General features: G+C 48.7%; 1 protein-coding gene across 4 annotated transcripts; it reads left to right on the forward strand.

Annotated features, from left to right (window-relative positions):
* Window positions 1-18,349: 18,349 nt before the first annotated feature.
* ZFAND2A (zinc finger AN1-type containing 2A) lies at window positions 18,350-21,610 on the forward strand. Of its 4 annotated transcripts, XM_075058632.1 has the most exons (6): window positions 18,351-18,508; window positions 19,181-19,275; window positions 19,914-20,045; window positions 20,247-20,398; window positions 20,932-21,021; window positions 21,455-21,610. In XM_075058632.1, exons 1-6 carry the CDS (start codon window positions 18,454-18,456, stop codon window positions 21,462-21,464), a joined length of 534 nt encoding a protein of 177 aa, XP_074914733.1. In that variant the 5' UTR covers window positions 18,351-18,453; the 3' UTR covers window positions 21,465-21,610. The 4 variants fall into 4 exon arrangements, with proteins under 4 accessions (XP_074914732.1, XP_074914734.1, XP_074914733.1 ...); XM_075058631.1 differs by lacking the exon at window positions 21,455-21,610 and having other exon boundaries at window positions 18,350-18,508; window positions 20,932-21,393; XM_075058633.1 differs by lacking the exon at window positions 21,455-21,610 and having other exon boundaries at window positions 18,350-18,508; window positions 20,795-20,993.
* The last annotated feature ends 1,064 nt before the right edge of the window (window positions 21,611-22,674 follow it).

The raw sequence follows: 22,674 nt of genomic DNA on the forward strand, positions 1-22,674 counted from the left end.
CATCTGCAGTGACCCACTGGTGGCCCACGAGGAGCCTGTGCTGGGACAAAGGTATGGAAACATCACGATATCCCAGAAACATGGTGGGTGGAAACATTTGGAGGGCTCTGGTCAAACCTCTGGTCCAGGCAAGGGCAAGTTCAGATCAATCCAGGCTGTCCACAGCTTCCTGCAGCGGAGCTGAGCATCCCCCAAGGATGCAGGTCGCAGGACCTCTCTGAGCTCTGTCCTGGCGCTGCATCATGCTCATCCTGGTTTGTTTTCCCAAATGTTGTGGGTTGCTTGCGCCACTTAGGTCTACCCATGCACCCCCTGGTTTGCCTTGGGGTGCCTAGTCCCATGCAAACACCCCAAATCCTGGCTGTATCATGGGGCATGACAAAGTCTTTGGTTTCTGCTGGAGAAGGAGGAAGGGTTAAGACCTGCTCACCGCTACCCTGTGAATCCACTTGGTATGATTAATTTGCCAAGCAGAGGATAGACAGAGTTATGCAAAAATACTCTCTTAGCAGAGTTTTTCAAGTATCAAACTATTTGGGAGAAAATTAGAAAGTACTTATTTAAACTACAGTCCACGCTTTTATTATTGTAAAAGCCTTTTTCTTTTTTTTTACTGCTTTGTTTTCAATTAAAAACAGTCAGGATTTAGGTTTTTGCTTTTCGCTAGAATAAAAGTAATTTGCAAAGATAATAGTATTGTGAGAATGGAAGAACCTTGCAGCTGATCACCGGAAGAAGCAAATATTTACCAGCTGGCTCTGATGATGAATTGGAGACTGATGTGGAGAGCATGGTCTTCATCCTGCCTACAGCTCTGCTGACTTCATCAAATCAGACCATCTTCTTTTTACAGTTATTTTTTCTCTAAAATGTAGCATTCCTGGGGAAAAAAAAATTGTCTTCTGAAGCTTGCATGTTTGCATAGTTTATTTAAATGAAATTCTGCCTGCGTGATCCCAAGGATTCATGTAGGTCATTCAAGCTCCAGTCTGACCAGATAGCTCAGGTTCCCTGCTTCAGGCTTCCTCCTTCCTTGTCTCCTCTTGCAGAAAAGTTGTACGCACAAAGCCATTCCCAGGGTAAACCCTCCACTAAGTTCACAGCTGAATCAAAGCCACGCATCACAGGGAGATGTGAATTGTTGCCCTTTCACCAAAACTGGAGAAGATGGAAAGGAAAATGGACGGAGAACAGGTCAATTAGGGGCCAATGCCAGCAGAAACATTATTGCCCCATGCTACCCCGTGTTGGAGGTTACAACCCTGTGTGTGTGCTGCTGAGGATACTCCATAATGTACACCGAACGGATCAAGTCAGATTACCAAAAGCTTCATGTTTCACTTCAGCTCATTCTGATGAAGCCGAGTAGGGAGCAACCATACAAGCCAAGAGCAGGCAGGTCTGCAGGGACAGTGACCCCGGGCAGCGAGGGTGAGTGTGGGCATGCAACCTCTTCAACTGGGTGATGCATGTTGGTAGCAGCCCCTTGACTTGTCTCTTTATTGCCTTTCCCACAACCTTGTCTCAAAAAAAATTTCCTCGTCACGTGCTCAAAATTGGCTGTGTTGCAAATATCAATGCAGTGGTGACATGGCACGGAGCAGTGGATCAAATCAGAAGAATACTAACGACCAAGAAAAAACTGGTAACGAACCCCACTGTTTAATTCTCTTTCTCTTCCTTCACCGTCTGTTGTGATTTTGATAGCAGTTAAAGCTGAAGACGTCAAGGAAAACGGGGACCCTCCAAACAGCTGCAGCCAGCGTGATGGGAGCCGGGAGGGAGCCTGCCCCTGTGACTGTTCCCGGCTCTGCTGCTGGAGGTTTACGTGGGTAAAGGTGACCCTCTGGGCCATCTCCCACCCTTGTCACCTCATCGAGTCCATGCACAACGTCTCCCGGTGGAGCCCATCTCACCACGCACAGAGGGGCTCAGCCCTGCAGGCAAGGGGGCTTCGTCAGCGAGCGCTGCGGATGAAACTGGAACGCAGATAAAAAAGTAGGAATAGGAAAAGAAAGCTACTGAAATGGAGCAGTGGATGACACTGCGAGAGGAAGAAAAAGCCTCAAACTTTAAAGGCGGTATTAAAACAGGGCATGCAGAAAGTGAAGTCAATTAGGCAAAAGAATCGTTTGCTGACGGAGGTCGCCGGGCCGAATTCCTAAAAGGATTCATGAATCGACTAAAAATACCCTTGGGATAGTTTGAGTACGGACTGAGTTACTGAAGGGCAATGCCCCAGATGACCCAGGAGGCCCTTTCCAATCCTACAGTATAAACAATGACGCTATTAACATTTGTACTAAGTACCTGCTTGGGCTCCTCGCCTGCCACCGCAGTGCTTCGGCTCCCACCCGGAGCAGGAGCGGAGGCTGCGAGATGTGCTCTGCTCCTTACCTTAGCCCGGAGAGCATCCTCTAGGTACCGAGCAATTGCTCTGGTTTCTTATCCCTAAACCCACCCCTGTAGACAGGGAATTATGGAAAACCCTCCTGACAATGATAGGAGCAGTGAGAGGCCAAAAAGATCAGCAGAAAAGCCTGATGGAAACCCTGCAGCGCTTAAAAGAACAACAACGGGAAGGCTGGAGAAAATCACCAGCAAGCGGAGAGACCCAGGGCACAGAGACCTTAATGGCCAAGTAATGCTGAGGAGGCACTTGCAGGGCACGGGGGGACAGGGACAGTCCGGGGAATTTGCAGGCATATATTAGAATTGTAGAAACGAAGCCAACTACATCCGAGGGACCGAAAAAAAGTCAGATGGAGTTTAGATACCACATTAGGAAATGCAGCAGGATCGTGGGACCCACCAAGATGCTCCAGGTGACCTTTGCCACTGGGATGTGCCATCCCACTGGGCAGGAGTTATCAATGTACAGACCCCGCACGGACCAGGGACCAGGGATGGTGTGTTGTGTCGACTGTGGCAGGGGAAGAGCCCTTTTGTTATTAACTATTTCTCTTTCTTTTAACATCCCTGATGACTAGACCTGACTGAAACACCACCCCATAGTGTCACCACCGGGCACTGTGCTGGGAGATGGCAGAGCACTCTTGCACTTTGTGGGTTTAATAGGAAGGCAGACCTGCGGCCCTAAATCTCTAACTTGTAATTCAGGTACTGAGGATAAAAATGAAAACAAGGCTAGATAAAAACATTCACTATCAAAACTTAATTATGCACTCACAGGCTGAGGCTCATTATTCATCCTCCAACCTGGAAACAAATTAGTCTAATGAAGCCATGAGTTAAAATGGAGAAAGGATGTAAAGGCCGGAGAATATCTGCGTCTGTGCCTGAGTGTCAAAGCCAGCCCTGAGCTCTGGGTACTACATTTGTCACCAGAATCAGGTGCTTCCTACCCGTGGTGGTGTGTCCAGGACCTGGGTTTTGCTAAGAGCAGGTTACAGTTGCTCGTAAGTGGGAATCTGAAGCCGTTAGAGACTGGTGAGATGTGGGGGTTCAGTGCAGGCATGGGGGCTCATCAAAACCAGAGGTGGTCAGAGGCGACGGGTCTAAAGAAACCCAAACGCCAGCGTCAGCAGCCACTGAGTCAACCCAACTTGAGAGACACATTTAGCTCTGGCACAAGCTCCCCAGTGACAGCCAGCCCAGCCCTACGGAGAGTTTGGCTCCAGTGACCTCTAGTAAATGTGGAACCAAATCCCAGGGGCTGGGAAGAAAAGAAACTGATAACTAACTCTAGTGGGATGGTGGCTCTCTGTGGGTTTATTGCGCAAGTGTTTAAGAAGCCGAAGACTATAATTAAACTGCCCGGGAATGTATAATCACAGCAAGGAAGGCCTTTTGCCCTGCTCCTTCCCTGCAGAATTTGGGGAGAAATGAAATTACATCATAGGAAAGGGACTTGATAGGCACTTAATCCCGCGCTCTCTGCCGCACTGCCCAGCACCCCTCGGTTTTGGACCGGTTGCTTTCACCACCTATAAAAGTCACCCGTAAACTATAACTCCTGGCACAAGTGGGAGAAGCCTGTGTTTGGGGATAGTTAGGGGCTTATCCGCAGCATGCCACGGCAAGTCTGGTGATATATAGCCCAGGTCTGAGCTCTGCAGCAGAACGCAAAAGGTTCAAGCGACCTAGTAAAGACCGTGCCAGTACCAGAGAACAAGTCCCCGTAGGCCCCCGGCTGAGCCATTCTCACTGCTTTATTCTCTCGCTCCCATCCTAATGTGCTTAACTATAAATGACCCCTTTATTTTTTATATCTCCATTTCATTTTTCCCCTTCTTCCAAGGAAGCAGTAAAACAGAGAAGCCGAGAAGCAGAGCTCTTATTGTAAAGTGAGTGCTGACACGGAGCAATTCTGGGGACCTCGCAGCTCATGTTGAACATTTTTATCATCACGAGGAGGCTCTGGGCTTCTTCTCTGAGATCCAAGCCCCAATCCTGCTCCCAGGTTCCCAGAAGAAGCCTACTGGGATCACGCAGGCAGAGATGAGCTGCGTCTGGTCCAGGGGCCCTGACATTCATTTGGGTGAGCTTGGCACTATTTTATTTCCAGTTTTGCTGGGTGTTTTATTGTGGGCTGTCCTGGGGTTCATCACAAGGATGGCACACTGCGGGTGAAGACAACCTGGCTGAGCAGAGCCCCCCAAACACAGCCCTGCCGTTGTGCTCTTTGTCTCCGATATGCAGAAGATGCTTAGCCACCCTGGGCAGAAGGACAACAGCTTGCTGTTTATTAGTATAATTTTTAAAGGTGCCTCATTGTATTTATTTGCTGTGTGGTAAAACATTTATTATTTATATTTAATTTTCCCAGATTCAAAGGGGTATCACTAGTGGCTGAGTGTCTGCAGATTCAGTGCGGCTCCTTCACACGCTTATTTATGTAACCTTGGCCTTCCCCGAGGGGCTCCCGTTTCACTCTGTGCCATCGGCCTCTTAATTGGCCTCACAGATCACGCCTTCTCCTTCGCCTCACCCCGGTCCCCGCGACTCGTAATTTCTAAGATATTAAATGTGGTTGAAACAAAAGAGTTCTGTGAATTAAAGCCAGGAAGTTTCCTATCCCTCCTAAACCTTCCCTTTCAACTCCCTCTCCAGGGCGATGGCCAGACTGGGGTCATCGCAGTTGGTCTGGAGGGCTCAGAGAAGGACCAGGCTGTGTCCTGGGCAGGAGATGGACATCCCAGCGACATCCCTGGCTGTCAGCGTGCCTGGCTTCGCACCCACCCACGTCTTCTTGATAAGAGTGTTTGGCACTAATTAGACTCCAAGCAGCTGATTAACCTGCAGGGATGTATGGAAGCTGTTTTCGCCGTAAGACACTACAAGAGAGGCAGGACTTTCTCCTTGGGACCATTTTGCACAGCTAGTGCAGCCCCCTTGGAAGGGCAGTGGGTGATGGGATGGGGGAGAGCCATCCTCTGCCTCTGAGCCACCCCAAAGCCCCCTCTCCCCACTCCCTAGTACTGTAGCTCTTACCCAGCTAATGGTTTGGGTACCAAGCTTGTAGGCGCAAGCACTCTGGGGTCTACAAATGCAATTTTCAGAGCCGAGGAGACCAGGAACTCCCAATGACATTTCTCAAGAAGTAACACCATGTTGAGGAGGTAGCTTTGGATATTCCTTTTGCGGTACATCCTCCTGCCAACGAACCCCAAGCACGTTAGGGACACATCTGACCCAAAGATGCTGCATTTCACTTCCAGCCACCAGCCATGGTATTTCATGAACAAATCATCCAGGGGTTTCATCCAAACAGACCAGAAAATGCACTTAGAGCTGTTAAACTTTATTTTGGACAATACAGATCCTGTATCAAGGAGTTCCACATGTCAGTGATAAGGCAAAGACATCTGGAGACCTCAACCACGTGAGGTTTTCACTGGGGTAACTAAATCTCCAGGTGAAGGGCGTTGATATCCCTGGTACATTTTTACTCAGTTGCCAGCTGCTTGGGTTTAAAAAGAAACTTCAGTCCCATAGGCAGAGCTATTTCAACATTAATGGTTTTATACCTTCTCCTTAAATATATCACAGGTTACACTTGGAGATAGAGTTTGAGAGTAAACATTGTTATGCTGGAGCTGTCATCTGTGAGTAATCACAGACCTAATTGAAGCTGGCCAGCCTATTAAATAAACATTCAGCGTAAACGAGGGAGCAAAGAAATACCCTTTAATTTGGTAATAGCTGAAATGATGGAAACCAGTACCTGAGTCAGGGACCAGGGTGATGGGGTTGGAGTAGCAGGAGAGCCGGGGGGAGGTTTCTCCCAAGCAGCTTACAGCAGTGTGCTGCAAAGCAGCAAGAACTAGAAAGCATCAGCAACCAGCTTTTGGAGAGGGAGCTTCCCTGGGGCAGGGTGCTGGCCATGGCCAGCCTGGATTTTGGGGCAAGGAGACTGCAGTCTCAAGGAGTGTGGCTTTATCTCATGCGGGGAAACATGACTTCCCACCGCCTACTGTTAATAACTGGGCTAACACTCGCAAAATAGCCTCACAGAAATCATCCTCCCAGCATCAAATACTGCCTAATCGCCCCACTGAAATGGGCAACGATACAATCTTGCAGCGTTTCTTGTGTTCCTTGGGGAACCACCTAATCCTCCTTGTTGTCTGCCAGTTTTTCCTTGTCCTTGGGAATTTCACGTATAGAAAAGGCTATAGCTTTCGAGAGCGAGGCGCTCGCCGTTGGCGGCTCTCACAGCTTGCTGCAGTGCCGCGGGCGGCACCGAGGCACACGGGCATCCGAGGCTGTGCTCTGGGGCACGTAACGCAGAATAGGCAAATTTTCACCCCGGCGGGTCTCGCAGCCTCCTGCCCCTCCTCGCCCTCTCGCCAGATGTTGCATGGCTGTGTGCGAGCGGCGCTGCCTCTTTGGGAGGTGATGAGAAGAGGGTGATGCACCGAAGTGACATGCTCAATTTCCCTCAAAGATGGTGCAGCCACAATAACGTTTTTTCCTGCTGATGGCGTCCATGTGTCTCTCCCTTTTCACTGGAGCTCTGTTACACACCGGGACGCGGTACGAGCGTGTGTGCACCTTCTGTTCCCTGAGCCATCCCTGCCTTTCTGGGGAGGATGAGGTGCCTGGCCTTCCGTGGTTAGTTTAAGAAAAACACTCTCCCAGTGATCAGTGCCTGTATGAAGTAGATGTATGGTTTCAATTCTGTCCTTGAGCCATGGATCATTTAATGTTGTCAACACATATACATCCTTCTCAAACATCCCACTGAGAATTTCTGGGGACTGTAGACAGCTTAAAGCTAGCGTTACAGCAGCAGCTTCATATTTGCTTTCAGATCCACGTGCATTTTTTAATACTAAAGCTTGCATAATTGCTGCTGAATTTCTAAGCAACTTCTTCAAAGGGGCAGAGGCACATTAGCAGTAGGAGTACTGGTGGTGGAGCAGGAACAAGGCCTGTTGTTGGCTTATGGTTTCCCAGCAGCTGCTCAGAGATGGTGTTTGAGGAGCCTGAAAGAAGGGCTGGCTTGGAACCTCCCAGCTCGGTGTGTGTTTGAGCACGTTTTCTTCCTCACCGTTGGGGTGGCTGGGCTGTGCTTGCCAAACAGCCGCCAATGCTAGGTGCCTGTATTAAAAGCATTTTAGCACTGCATGTATCTTGCCAGGGAAGCTTACGCTGACATCCTGCTTTGAAAAGTGGAATAGGGCACTGCCAGCATTTTTTTTTCTTTTTTCTTTTTTTCTTGTGAGGTCTGGATATGCCCAGAAGTGGCATCAAGCTCTGGCTGGGATGTCCATCCCCACAGGGGTCAGTCCCTCCTGGGTGAAGGGCAGTGACTACCCCAGGGAGTGGGTCACCCTCCTCTTCATTAGCTGCCAGCTGCTTTCCTGGGTGCCAGGGGAAGAGATCGATGTAAAGTGGTGATGTCCGCTGCCTGGAGCATGAGCACAGGAGGCTGTGGGTTTGCTGGAGAACCTGCACCAGCTGATCGCTGCTGAGAGGTACGGATGAAGCCGGGCACTCAAATGCTTCTTCTGCCTTTGGAAATGTAGAAGGGCTGCGGGTGATGATGGCTCCCTGGCTGCACTGCCAGCAGCAGGGCTCGGGGCTGCAGGGCTCTGCTGCAGGCATGGGAGGCAGCTCCTTCCTTCCTCTGAGGAAGGGCATTTCTGGGGGTGACACCAACCCAAGGTGTCCCCCTGTACTGAGGGGTCTGTCCCTTCTCCATCCCCCTGGCTGCCACAGGGCCCTGCGCAGCGCCGCATCAAAGGCACCTGGTCAGCCAAACTCCATTTACTGTGTCTATGTATTTATTATATTGGAGGCCAGGGTAATTACTTTACAACTCTGAACATTAAATATCATTTGTCTTATTCCAGTAGGTCCAAATCTTTATGAATTTTATCTGATGCTTGCTCCCTTCAATTATCTGCCATCAGAAAAAGTTTACCATTGCTGCAAAAATATCAATTTGCCAGAGGTTGCAATACATTTACTCTCCACCTCTGTAATTTACAAACTTACATTCTATGATTAGAAAGAAAAATGGCTAATAGGAGAAATATTCATGCAAAATCGATACTGAATAAGATGCTGCCACCTTTTGGCTTAACCTAATTCTACATCTGGGGCCAAATTCATCCCTGGTGTAACTGCTTTGCTGGGAGAGGAGCTACAGCTGCCCTGGGGCTGGCTGTGAGGGACGGAGTGGGATGGGGAGATGAAGCATGATTTGGGGGGCTCACCCCATGGCTGCGAATGGGGTATGGGAAGTTGATGCTGTGGGGTTTGCAGGCTCTAGTAAGAGGAAATTTTCCATAGCTGTGCTTCTGCAACAGAAGTTTCCTTCTTGCACACCCAGAGCCGAAGCAGAGGTTCCTGGCAGGTTTTCTCTCCCTCCAGCCATCCAGGAGGCTGTTCTTGGAGCTGTGTCATGGGCACAGGGACCAGCGCTGGGCTGTGGGCTTGTGTCCGTGCTGAAGTGCTGGGAAAGAAGGTCTGGGATCTGGTGAGACTCAGCACATGGCTGAAGGCATCTAACCAAGCTTTGAACTGATTAGACAGTTCATCTAAGCTTGTAGGCAACCTCCAACCCATCCTTCTGCAGTATGGTTAGACAGTATACAACACAGTGGGACTTGCAACACTGTCAGTCTTGGTAGCTATTGAATGTACTTATTCTTCAATTACATGTCACTGCAATGGGCTGTGGAGCCCAAATACTGCTGTGCTTTCAAAAGAAAACAAAAAAGTGTTTAATTTTTGTAGCAAAGATACTCCAAATTGCTAAGTGCTACAGCAGAGCAATTGCAATGCTGCTCTGTCTCCTTGCCCAATGACACAGGGGTTTTTCAGCTGAATACTAGCAAGCACGTGATTAAAAGCTCTTAGGATTCTGCGGTTGTGGGATTTCCAGCAGAACTTGCTATTTCTCTCATATCTTGCCCCTTTGTTTCCCCGAGTCCAGGGCAGAGTCTGAATTCGGTAATTGCCACCTGGATTTGCTTTGCTGTCTTCCCAAGGAACTTGTTTGAATAAATTGAATTGGCAAATGTATTGTTCAGCTGCAAAGCATTGTGTCAGGAGTAATGTAGGTATTACCAGTCTCTCTATTACAGCGCTGAGCGCACTGCCAGGGACAGTGAACCAATGCAGGAGAGCTCCCTTTGAGCAGCTCCCTCCGTTTCCTCTTCAGAAAGAAGTGCATGTTTTTTTGGCTGGTTGCTCTATGCTCTAAAGCAAGAGCAGAAGGAGCTACTTGGAGCTTCCTACCCCCTAGTCCGAGTAGCGGCATGTGCAGAAACTCTCCTCCGTTGGGGAATTTTCTGCTAATAGGTTTCTATGGCTTGTACTTGCGTTTCCTTCACTAGGCAAGACTTGGGTGCAGCAGTCACCTTGTTTTCCATGGAGCATCTCAGCAGTCCGTCCCGCTGTCGCCAAGTTAGATCTGTGTCAGTAGAGCTCAGAGCAGTGTGGTGGGGACCGGCAGGTCCCGGGGCTGTACCCCCCCGAGCAGAACAGGGAATTAAGCTGCAGGGCTTTGCTGAAGGACCCCAAGGACTGAGTTAGGCTGTGGAAGCTCAGCTATCAGGAGCTCAGGAGCCTAATCAAGGCACTAAGCAGGTGCTGGGCAAGTTCTTTGGGATGGGGACTGTAACCCACTGCATTTCTTTTCCGCGCTGGTGCTCCCAAGATGGAGGTGAGCTGAATGTGCCAAGGCATGAAGCTTAAAGTTCCTCAGGGCCATAGGCTCACCTGAATCCTCCCTACCTTGACATGACGAAGCTCTACAGCAGAAACATGCTCTCCTGCATGCAGGTCCCTGGAAGGTGGGGGCACAGCCAGTGCATGCCAGCAGGTCAGCACACGCCAGCCGGGTGCAACCACCACTGTGACACTGACGTCTCTCCCAGTGCCGACAAACAACTGGGACGGCTGGGACAGGAGTCCAGGACCCCCCTGAGGAGAGCTGTAACCAGTGGGAGATGGGACCGCGGCTCTGCAAACCTCGTGCCCTCGGCTGTGGGGTGACCAGATTTCTGCAGGAGATGCAGAGGGCTCTCCCAGGCGAGCGGTCCTGCTGGGAGGGAGGATGCTCCATGGGACAAGGCAGTGGCACCACCTCCTCCCTCAGCTGGGTCTTATAGAAAGGAGGGCTGCCCAGTTATTAAAAAAAAAAAGCTCAGTGGGGGGATTTAAAGGAGGCCTGCCAGGTGAGCAGGGTCCTGCAGAAGCTGCCTGGCCGCAGAAGTGACCCCGCCGTGCGGGTTAGCAGGGACATGGTGCCACCTCGTGGCACGCAGCTCCGAGTGTCACACGTCCTTGTCCGTGTGGGATGGACATCTTTCCAAAAGGGACCATCACCCTGAGGGTGCTCCACCACCTCCCAGGGCTGCCTGGGGCCTCCAAGGACGTGGCTGCCCAGTGGGCTGGAAAAGGCCACCAGTAAAGGGGTGGTTGGGACCGACGGGTGAGGGACTACTCTCTGGAAAACAAGGGAAATAGCTAAAACTGTTGTCCTACCCCCTAGTCCGAGTAGTGGCTGCAAAGCAGGGGATGACCCAAACTCATGCTGTCCAGCTCAGAGCCATCGCCTTCGGAGATGATTTCTTTAATGCCCGCTGCGGGATCCGTGCATTAAGGGAGGCTTCTCCTCTGCTCAGCTATTCCTGCTCCGGATCTATCCTTTTCCTTCTGGATCCCAAGCTCTACCAGGACTCCCCTGACCTCTCTCCCCTGCTAACCTGCAAGAGACTGGCTCATCCACACCCGAAATGGGTTTGGTCCCCTTCTGTACCTACAGCATAAACCAAACCCCACTTATGAGGGTTCAGGTTTATTTCTTAGTGCTACAAAACGGGAAAGAAGGATGGCTCCATTTATCTACATAAAAAAAGGAAAAATAAAGACAGTGCTGAGGTTTAGCACTGCTGTTAATTCATCATCATCAGTTGAAGTACTTAAGGATAGAGTCTCAGTTTTCAGTGAAATGCTTTAATTTGAAACCAGCAATGCAATGAATAAGGTGGATTTGGGGTCTAACTTCCCTTGCTGATTGATGGCATCATGGTAGTGCCTAGGAAACCTGGGTCTCGGTAGTCGTGGACTGTGTCCTGTTGTGCCGTTTGCAGTACGGACTCAACAAAAAGACCGTTGTTATTCCAGGGAAGTCTGTCACAGAGACCCCTAATCTGTTTTCTGCTAGGTATCGGCAGCTGACATTGCAAGACATCAGTGTTTGATTTGTGACCAGAAATCACCTGATAAGGGATTTATTTTTTCACTATTATTAGAAAGGCTGTTGCAATGTTTTCCACCCTTTGAGATAGCTTTTTCAGAGCTACATGCCCTGTGTACCTGTCATGCTGCCAGCTCGGTTGCTGTCTGTGCTCTTTCCTTCTGGACTGGGACATTCCCAAACAGCAAAGCAAATGGCTTGAGTCTGCTGATTTTTTGTTCCTCCTATAGAGTACACAGTGATACTGAAGAAGGAAAAGCCTCTTCTTTCTAAAAGAATGCTCCTTTTAGAGCATCCTGTCTGGATGCTCTTAAAGGGGGTTGGAGATGTAGAGGGTATCAGAAGCAGTGGGATATCTGGTGGGTTTTACCTCTAAAACACCAGCTCTGAGGTTTCCCCTGCAGGGCCAAGAGCTGGGGATTAGAAGCACTTGGTCTCTAATTCAAGTTCAGTCTACAAAGCAAAGCTTTTTTTTAGTATAACCCAAGGAGAAAATTTAACATTCTCATACAGGTATATATATTACCAAAAATTAACCATCAGAGGAGGCCCTTTCCAGTTTACTTCATCATTTAGGAAGGGTTTTTTAAACAAAAGACTATTCTATTGAAGAAATGGTGGTATAATGGTATCTGTGTAAATCCGGCAGCATAACAGTGGCTGTGCCGATGAGCCCTTAGGCACTTAGCAAGGATTTGCTAAGGAGCCTAAGGGCTGATACACATGTGAAACTCAGTGGGATTTAGGTGCCTAAATGCATTAGGCTGCTTGGAAAATCCCGGCCTTTGAAGTTAAAGTAGGCATTAACAAAAAATGGCTAAAAAAATTCAAAAAAAAAAAAGTCAGGCTAACACCACCATGAAGCCAATGGGTGCTCTGAGTTTTGCACCTGAAACAAGACCACCAAAGGCAACTGAGAGGCTCCACCAGTGTGAGGGTTCAGAAGAGCTCCACCTCTGGTGTCTCCCACCCCATCAGGAATTGCAGGATGGCCCCTCCGAACCATTTCCACATCTGATGGGTGTCTGCTTATGTGGGAATGATCCAGGGCATTTGGCTGGGGACATTCACCTTGTGAGAGTGTATAAGGAAAACAGTAAAAATGCCTTTTTTCTGGTTGAGAAGAATCTTAAGACATTAAAAGTTGGAGGACTCATCTTCATTATTTCTCTTTAAGGTTACTTATGAATTGAGAATGGCTCTGCTCATATTTCTCTTTTATTTCCTATCTCCCCAGGCTAAAGTGTTGTCTATTTATCTTACAGATTAGGTTACTTTTTATGGGGTTCCTGCTATTATATTTCACCTCTAACTTTGTTAGTTTGTGTTTGATATTAAATTATGTTGAATAAAATGGGCAGCTCAAGGACATTTTTCAGCTCCATCCTGAAATGAGGTTCCTAATCCTGTTTCTGGGTCTGCCCCTGTAGCCCAGCCCACAGGGACAGGATCAGGTATGTAAGAAGTGCAGCAGAGGAGCCTTTGTATCAACTACGGGCTTTGCAGGGTGAAGCTGCAGGAGAATCATGCCTGTAAAACCAGTCGGTTCATGTACAGTGATTTTGGACGCATCTCTTTAGAAATGGGTTCTAATAATATTGACATCATCACAAGATAAGATCCAGGACTAGTTAAATCACAGCCTCGCAACTCAGTGCTCCTTTGGGGATTAGAAGAAGTCGCTGAGCTGTCACTCTAAAGCTGATCATGGGCTCGTTTAACTATGTCATCCCATAAGACAGCCCTTTCAATTATGTCAACCTGTCTGCTCTCCCTAGACTCTAATTTTAGAGCAGCAGTAGCTAATATTCTTGGAAAACTGATCCGCCTCCACAGATCTCTCCTCTCTGTCTGCTGCTGTTAACGGAGTATCCTGTGGGGAGATCGGACTGCTTTACTTCCCCTCCTGTAATAAACCTAATAAAAATAGGTACCATTAGGTTCCTTTGTGTGTGGTCTCTTTAAGACACTTATCTGAGCTATGTAATGGAGATGTCACGTCTCCTCCACAGAGGGATCTGGCAGCACTACAGGGTCATTGCAATAAAAATAAAATTCAGTTTTAAGAGCCCGGTACAAAATTATGAGCCGAAAAGCAGGACGATGGGATTGGAGTTCAGAGACCTGGATGAGGCAAATGTGAGCTGGAGTCACCCGAATGTTAATGCTGCAGCGGTGGCTCTGCAGCTGGAGCAGAAAGCAGGATGCTCCCAGCTGGTGCAGGAGGACCGTGGGCGATGGGGTGGCCCTGGGGGCCCCGAGGACAGGGGACTCGTCCATGTCTTCTGGATGGTGCTGGGAGTAGTTTGGGGCACACAAGGCAGGGAGAAGGTGGATGGACCCAGCTGTCTCGGCCACGGGCATCTCTGTGCTGTGCTGCCCGTCATAACACACCTTGGTGGGAAGGGGACAGACCCTGCCCCGAGAGATAGGATGGAGCCAGCCACATCCCTGGCTCCCCATCCATGCCGTGTCCATAGCTGGCAGCGATGCGGGACAGTCGTCCCCCTGCCATCCCATGAATGACCCTCTGCCCTCTCAGGCTGGCAGCACAGGAGGAAATGAAGCCACACTTCGGTTGTCCCATTTGGGTCTTCCATTGTGTCAGCCATGGCATTAGAAAGCAGCAAGGACTTTTTCCAGCCATGCAATTAGAGCTGCCATGACAGAGGGGACAGGGAAGGCCTTTGAAGACCTTCTCTATCTCTTCTGGGCAGCATGACAGTCCCTTCAGCTGGGTCAAGACTCCCTTGGCCATTGCTCCTCCATGCTTGGCCTCCGCCAGGCTGGACTGGCCATACTGGAGGACAGTGGTGTGCAAGTCTGAGGCTGTCAGAAGATTTTCTGTGTTCCGCAGAGCAATTCTGGCCTTCTCCAAAATAATGACTCTTGGGGGACCTGTTTGAAGGAGCAAACATCCGTGAAGCTGAGGAAGGCTGTGATCCTCTTCAGAGGTGTTTTATTCCCCCTTTAGGATGCAGTGTGCGTCCTAAGGCAGACCATGCTGGTGAGGTGGGGTGGATGGTGGTGTTTAACCTCCCGCAGAGCCACCAAGAGGCAATCCAGGTTCTGTGGGAGAAGAGGGGAAGGACAAAGAGCAGAACCACAGGACAAAGGAAAAAACAATAGCCCTCCTCTCCTAAAAAACTAGAAAAGGAGTAAAAGGGATGGAGGCGGAAAGAGGAGGCAGCGAGACCAGGCAGAGACAAGGGAGGGAGGTGACACCCATCCATCCCACCACTCTGGTGGCAGACGCCAGGCCTTCCCTTTGCAGATCGGGTTATATAAAACCAACACACTGCAGGCTGCCAAGGAACGGTACCTCCCCCAGACTCCGGCAAGTTAGTTACACGTAGCTTTCCTTTCATAAATCCATGTTGGCTGCCTCTAATCAAATTCTGCTTCTCAAGCAATTTCCCTTGCTAATTCCTCCCGAATCAGTTCTAACCCACCTATCCCCCTTGTCGCTAAGCTAGCCAGCCTCTAATCACTGCTGCACTGTGTGATCCTTTCCCGAGTAATAGGGGGTTCGGCACTTTCCTCCGGTTCTCAGCAGCCTAACCTGTCAGGAGCAACCTTCTAAAAATATCACTAAAGAACTCGGCTAATTTCTAATCCTCGTTTCTATTAAGATGGCTGCCTGTACTATGTGGGTTTCCAGACTTGGGATTTACAGTCTTCCTTAAGAGCATCTAATCTGCGCAGAGCCACTTCTGTTGTTATCCAAACGCAAACTCCTCCTTTCCCCACCATAAAACATGATCCCTTTGGCAGCGGCTCTCCAGTCTGCAGGGCAGCATCAGCCAGCCAGCGAAGACACCAGCTTCTCCCCCTCTGCCTAGCTCACCCCGCTGCTTTTTGGCAAGCCTTCCAAGGGAGATCACTGGGGTCCTACTCCTCTTGGGTGCTGGGTAGGTGCTTTGTATGAAAAAAAATCAGCCTGCGAGCCAAGCAGGGCATGTGATTTTCTTTGCACTTCCCAAGTTCTTGAGTGTTGTGTAAATAGTATAACAAACCTGATGTATAGATGCATAATGGAGCAAAGTCTTGAAGTACCTTGTATAACTGGGCTTTCCATTACTGTTTGTATTTGGCTATTTTTTGCTGTTTCCTCCTTCTTTTTAACACTCCCCTGTCCCCAGCTGTCAAAACCAACCAGTTCAGAAGAACAAGGAAAGTGGGGGAGAGTGCCATGCTCTGGCTGCCCCTGCACTGCCCTGGCAGATACCAGGTAGCTGGCTCAGCTCTGTCAAGGGCAATCCTTTTAATCACATGCCATTGGCCAAAGGAACCTGGTGGAAGATGCTGCATGACTGTACTGTCAAGTACCAGGCATCTCTGTGTGCTAAAAGGAGCACTGACTGCTAAAGCTCTCCCTGGGCTTGAGACCACCAGGGTCTGCATCAAACGTGACTCAAGAGGCAGGTTCTGCTGGCAATGAGAAGGGCAGCCACAGCCCAAGGATGGGACCATCAGCAGATGAACAGTGTGACGTCTGATGGAAACATCTACCACCACTGCAGAATGCTCTTCTAGGACACAGCTGGATCATGATGGCTCTAACATATATTCAGAGCAGCATCAGCCTGGTTCCTTCAGCTGCTGGCTATACAGACATGGTGAGAAGAAACCACGTAAATCAAAGGACAACACTGCTTTGAAGGCAGATGGCCAGGGAAACTTTTACACTAGAAACTTGAAGCTGTCCTTTTTTCCTGAGAGCAGTGGGGTTGTGGGACAGCCTTCTGATGGGAATAAACTGCTTTTAACATTGGGTTTGGTTTGTTTACGAAGGGCATTACACAAAGTAGTTATATTTTAACAGAGACTTGAATTGCATGACCCAGATGGTCTCTTCTCATATCAGTCTCCAAAGTCCATGTGTCTATAGCCATGCCAGGCAGAGGGGCAGGATTTGGTCTGCTTGACACAGCACTGCCTTTCACACTGCTCCCAGACCTGAGCTGGTATCTCCTTGTGGGGCTATGTCACACCCCCAGGGTGTCCCCAGGGTGGGTTCTGGGTGCTCTCAGCATAGACGTGGCATGGCTGTCCGAGAAGACCCCATGCAGCAAGTGCCGCAGCGGAGATGAAATCAGAGTTTGCCCTTTGCAAACCAAAGACCTGTGGCAGAGTGCAATGCTCTGTCATCGCAGTTGATCTTTGGAGGAAGGGCTTTAAATGAGGATCTTTGGTAATTTTATGGGTCCAGGAGGGAAAATTAATATGTGTGGAAGGCCTGGGAAGAGTGTCTGGCTGATGACGCGGTATCATTTAATCCAGCAGGATTGTGCTGTTGGGAAGACCAGAACACCAGTGTGGCCAGCTGTAAGCTGGCACGCACAGCAGGAGTCACGCGAACACCATGTGGCCGGGTGATGTGGGAGACGGATGAGTGGTACATACCATTCCCAGGGTTTGACAGCACAAATTGGCCTTCGCAGTTAGTCACCACATGCCTTCCTAAAGCTCCTCTTCGATCTCATAGCTCCACTCTGCATCTGAGTCATGTACTGCAGGAGAAAGTCAAGTGTTTTCTGGGGAGAGCAGAGACAGAACAACATTTTGTCTTTTCTCAATCCTGTAACAAATGTCATTAAATCAATATTCCTCACCTCCTGTGCGAAGCCAGCATTGTTACACACATTCAAAGATCAACATTTCTAAACTACACCTTGATCTCAAGGTGCCTTGTTAAAGTGAGATAAGCATTTAAAACCAGAGACCAACTGCGAAACTTTTTATTCAGTTGACTTGTGTGAACCCACAGCTGCAGCTGAGGCTTGTCCACCCAAACCGGTTACCACAGACCACTCAAACCCGTTGTGGTCCACTGTGGCTTGTCCACCCAAACCCGTCAGCACATGCTGAAGTCCTGCAGTGGGGCCCTGAGCGTCAGCCTGCTGTGACGAGGACACCCTCTCTCACCCAGCTCTCTGGATTTGTTTTAAAGTTTGGAAGTAACATGGGTGAAGCACCGCAATCCAGAAGGATGGCGTAGCAGCCTAAGCCCTGATGAAAACATGAAATGAAAATGGAAGAGGCAAACGGCTGAGACACTCCTGTATCCTCAGGAGCAAACCAGTCCGACGTGGGCTTTTCAGGGGCACTCCCCGCCGTGTCCTTATGTGAGACACACGTCCCACGCCTGTACAACGGGGTGTTCACAACAGCGGGACTGCTTGTGTCCCATGAATGTGATTCCCTGGGGAAGCGGGAGAGGCCTTCGTCTTCATCATCACCCTCTCTCTCACCCTCACCCCCACCGTGAACTCACCTCCATGCCCTTCCCCACGCCCTGTTGCCTTCCATTCCTGTTCCCCCATCCCTGTTCCCATCCCATCCCCATTCCCGTCCCCATTCCCGTCCCCATCCCCGTCCCCATCCCCGTCCTCATTCCTATCCCCATCCCATCCCCATTCCTATCCCAATCCCATTCCTATCCCCATTCCCATTCCTATCCCCGTTCCCACCCCGCTCTCCCGCCCTTCCTCCCAGATCTGCCCCGTCACGGCCCCGCCCCCGGCGCATGACTCAGCCCGCCCCCCCCTCCCCGGCCGCCGATTGGCCGCCCGCCTAGAACACGCAGCAGCCGGCGACGGAGGGCGGGAGGCGCCATTGGCTGGGCCCGCCGTGACGTCATCCGCGGTGGCCGGGGCGGGCTCGGGAGCGTGACTCAGCACGTGGGCGCGGGCCGGGGCGGCGGGAGGCGCATAAAGGCGGCGGCGGCGTCGCCGCGTCCCCGGGGCGAGGGTCGCGCTGCTTTGGCCGGCATGGAGCTCCCGGGGCTGGGCGAGCACTGCTCGGAGCGCACCTGCAAGCAGCTGGGTAAGGAGCGGCCTCGGGGCGCGGTGGAGGGCTCTTGCGCTGCCCGGAGGGAGCCGTAGAGCGGCGACCGGCTCTCCGGGTTGGGGGGGGCTGGCTTCTCCCGGCCCCGGGCAGCAGCCGTGCGGGTGGCATTCGTAAGGGGTGGGTGGTTTGTGTACTGGGGGGTCCAAATCCCGTACCCCGAGTCTGTACGGCGTGCTCTGGTTAGTAGCAGGCACTAGTGCTGCTTCTGTAATTCCCCCCCCCCCCACACACGTAGGTCTAGTAAAAGAGTAATAGTTGAGCCCGGTGTGTTTTGGTTTTGTGCGTTGTTAAACTGTTAAGGGATGCTTTTTAAAGAATAAAAAGACTTCCGAGTCTGGGCTTTGGGTTTGTACTCAACTCCTAGCTCTTGGCTGATGCCTCACTAAAGCGCCTGCACCCGAGGAGCTGCCGGGGTGTTTATGGCTTGTGTTAGTCTAATGCTGTGGATAAAAAGAGGGAAAACTTATCACTCTTAGTTTTTTAGTTTTAATGTTTGTGAAAAATGATGTACTTTCTCTAGAGGTAGTTGGACTGTGACTAGGCAAAAATTACTTGCTTTAGAATTTATTTGTAGTCTTTTGTGAGTACTCTTACAGCTCTTAGCTCTGCTCTCTGAGAATCTGTTTTTTCTTTTTATTATTCTCCCAGACTTCCTTCCTCTGAAATGCGATGCGTGCGGGGAAGTCTTCTGTAAAGATCACATCCGTTACGATGACCACAAGTGTAGCTCTGCCTACAAGAAAGTAAGTTCCTATATGTGAGTCAGTAATTCACAGTGCAGAATTGCTAAGTCATGGGTAAAGGCAGCTCTGAAACTTGACCTGTGGTTTCAATAGAAACAGATGGGAGAACCACAAGATGCAAGTTAATGATACAGCTGAATTTCAAATATATAGAAACATAACATTTCAGAGGTCAGTACTGCTAGATTCTAGTTTCTTTCACTTACACCACATCTTCCCAGAGAGGAGTGCTTTATATTTTAAGTAATATATCGTGGCCTAAAACTTTCTGTAGTCCCAGCCCTTTAAGTTGAAGGGCAGCAAATGTGAACCTACAGAAGAAATAAATAGAATAAGTCGGGCCTAACTTTGATCTCTGGGCTTTGAAGTGTTCAAAGGCTGTAATTCCTGAAAGCCTAGAAGCATATTTAAAGTCAGCTTACCAAATATGTTGCTACAAATTGATTTGGCAAAGCATGTCTGAGTCCTTTTTGGATAATGATTTGCAGTTACCTTTGTGAAGTATATATTTAAAAACACTAGTAAATGAGTAGAACATAAACCACTTGAGAATACACTGCTATCACCCTTGGGTAAGAGAAGGGGAAGGACAGAAAAATAATTGAGTTGGACTTCTAATTGGTGTTGTATGTTCCTAGAATGTGCAGGTTCCAGTGTGTCCGCTCTGTAATGCGCCTATCCCAGTACAGAAGGGGGAAATACCAGATATTGTGGTTGGAGCCCACATGGATCAGGACTGCAAATACAATCCAGCACAGCAGAAGCAGAGGGTAAGGAAACGGCTGCTGAAGTCTAAACTGCCTGCCTACTGCTTGTGAAGTTAGGTCTCCTGACGACAGAATGTGTAGAAGCTTGCTCTGCTTCATCTTAATTCTAAGGGCACTTGAGCATTCGTGCTTCAGCTTTGTCATTACTTGGGAAGCTGATCACAGAAAGCAAGCATTGCCAACTTCATGTCCTCTGTTATTTAGATCTTCACAAACAAGTGCTTAAAGCCAGGCTGCAAAAGGAAAGAGATGATGAAGGTAGTTTGTGAACAGTGCGGTGGCAACTTCTGCATAAAACATCGGCATCCTCTGGATCATGACTGTAAAGGGAGCAGCCACCCCACCTCCAAGGCAGGGTAAGATCTATCTGTGATACTTTGAGCTCAAGCTGCAATTTCAGAGCTAGTATTGGGGGTTGGTGGGGAGCTCAGACAAATAGGGAATTGTGTAAACTACTGGTCGTGTCAATAAAATAGCCAATATTTCATCTTTTGTGTCTCGGGCTTAATTTCTGAAGGTCTGTGAGCTAAGATAAAAGCTTGTCAAATGCTTTCCTAAAATTCTTTCAAGCTTACCTGTGTCAGCCTCACCTAATTAAGAATTGGCACTGGCCAACTCAAGTACCCTTTGGGGTCTGGATCTAAATACTAGAATCCTGAAGTTCTGCCCAGTGCCTTGAAGTAACCAAGAACAATCAATACCCTGCCAAGCCAAGTTTAAATGTAGTTTTAATAAAAATCTGTCTCTTGCAGGCAGATGTACCTTCATTGTTCTGTGCAATAGGACTGTAAGACTTGTGTGACAGATGCAGATAATTAAACCGGATGGAAGAGTGAAACTACTGGCAGTATGCATAAGAGGTACTGAGCCTGGTTGTATTTCTTTGTAGATATGCAGCTCTGATGAGAGCCTCTCAAACTGCCTTCAAGTCAATGGGAGCAATTGGAGTGCCATCTAATGGGAGTCTTCAGCACAACAGGTATAAGCTGCAGAAGGAGAAAAGACAAACATTGTTTAAAAATAGTCTTGTGTCAACACAGTGTAGGAGTGCCACTGTCATACCTAACTGCTCTAGAGTTTGTAGTTGACCTTTAATTGGTGTTGGGAATGCTGCAGAGGGGTTCTGACAGCACAAGTAAATCTTTACTTCTCCGTACTGTAGTGATTAAAATAGCTATATAGACACAAGCATTAGGACATCAAGTTGTTGTAACAGCAGGTTGGTCTCCCACCTGCTCAGTGTGAGTCTTGGCCAAGTTCTGGGAAAAATGGTGTGTCATCAGAATGCTGAGGAAAGCATAGCAAGCATCTGAATTAATATAAATGGCCCAAGGCCTTCCCTGCTATGTTGTATCTTCTTGTGACAAAGTTTTAGTTGTGTAACTCTTACAGTGCATTCTTATGTCTTTCAGATGCAGATAGTAGAGGCTCTTCACATCTGGATCAAACCTTTTGTCTACTTTAAAGTTAATCTTGTCTATAGCTTGTTAAAATTTTCTATGCAATTAACTTATTTTTGTATCATAATGTTGTATGCATTCAATAAACTGTTGCCCTTTCGAAGCCAACTTTATTTGTTCCTGTACTTGGAATAAAACTTTTAATACTTTGAAAAATACTTGGTGGAGGAAACTAGGGACTGGAGGTAAGAAGAGTAAAATTACTATGAAACACAGCTGGCTTTGCTTAGGTCATGCTAAGTCTGAACTATGAATCTCCTAAGATGAAAGTCTGAAATACAAACTACTGTTATATGTCTCAATCCTGTCGGAAGTGAGCTGGCACACAGTGCAGCATTTTGCTTGACAAACAACATACATCAACATGAAGTGAGTTTTATATAAGCTGCCTCTTGGTTTCTGAATGTTATTGGAAGTACTTGATTTATAAGGCCATACCTATTTTTTCTAGGCCCTCCCTAAGCAATTCACTGAAGGCTAGTGCTCACGGAGGCATGCACAGTATAATTCTTCATAATTTATTGCCCCTTAGACTGAAACCTGGATTTGCATGGTTATTTTTTTGTGGGAGGAGGGGAAAAGGAAGCCAGAGAAAGTAACATCAACTGTTGTGTTTCATGTAATGAGAATGAGGCCAAAATAGAGCATTGTCTAGGGAGGCTGTTCTTGCTGTCTTCCTGAAAAGCTTAAACAAGTGAAGTAAACAAGTGAAGACATAACAGATATGCTCCATCTATTATCCTGATCAGCTATCTTGGCTCTTTAAAACTGCATGAATATCCAGCTGCTTAGCTTGAGGCTTGAAATACTGTAGGTTGATGAAATGGAAATGTGCTGTTAATGAACAATGCTAATTCCCCAGCTGGGATCTAAGTAGACCTCTCATCCAGCTAATTGTGAGAAAAATGCCAAGGCTTACTGATGATGTCAGGGGGTCAAGACCTCAATTTCATGTGTCATTGGAGCCGTTCCTCTGCACGCTGGGGCTGGTGGGCTGGAGTGTTGGCTTAGGACTAACTGAAGGGTAATTGCAGTCCCTTGAATCACCTGCAGCTATGAGTGCCCAATGCTGTTCTGCTGAGGTGGGAGGATGAGCAGTTTGCATAGAAGAGAATGTTGTGTTCCTTGACCTGGGAAAAATAATATTTGATAATACTATAAAAGATGTGAGC

This window comes from Buteo buteo, chromosome 27 (assembly GCF_964188355.1).
Source record: "Buteo buteo chromosome 27, bButBut1.hap1.1, whole genome shotgun sequence".
NCBI lineage: Eukaryota > Metazoa > Chordata > Aves > Accipitriformes > Accipitridae > Buteo > Buteo buteo.

What these genes read in the sequence shown, in the direction of transcription:
- ZFAND2A (XM_075058631.1), top strand. Translation starts at nt 18,454, where the DNA reads ATGGAGCTCCCGGGGCTGGGCGAGCACTGCTCGGAGCGCACCTGCAAG. An exon ending in GTAGCTCTGCCTACAAGAAA is followed by an intron (nt 19,276 to 19,913) that starts GTAAGTTCCTAT and finishes GTATGTTCCTAG; the next exon opens with AATGTGCAGGTTCCAGTGTG. An exon ending in CACCCCACCTCCAAGGCAGG is followed by an intron (nt 20,399 to 20,931) that starts GTAAGATCTATC and finishes ATTTCTTTGTAG; the next exon opens with ATATGCAGCTCTGATGAGAG.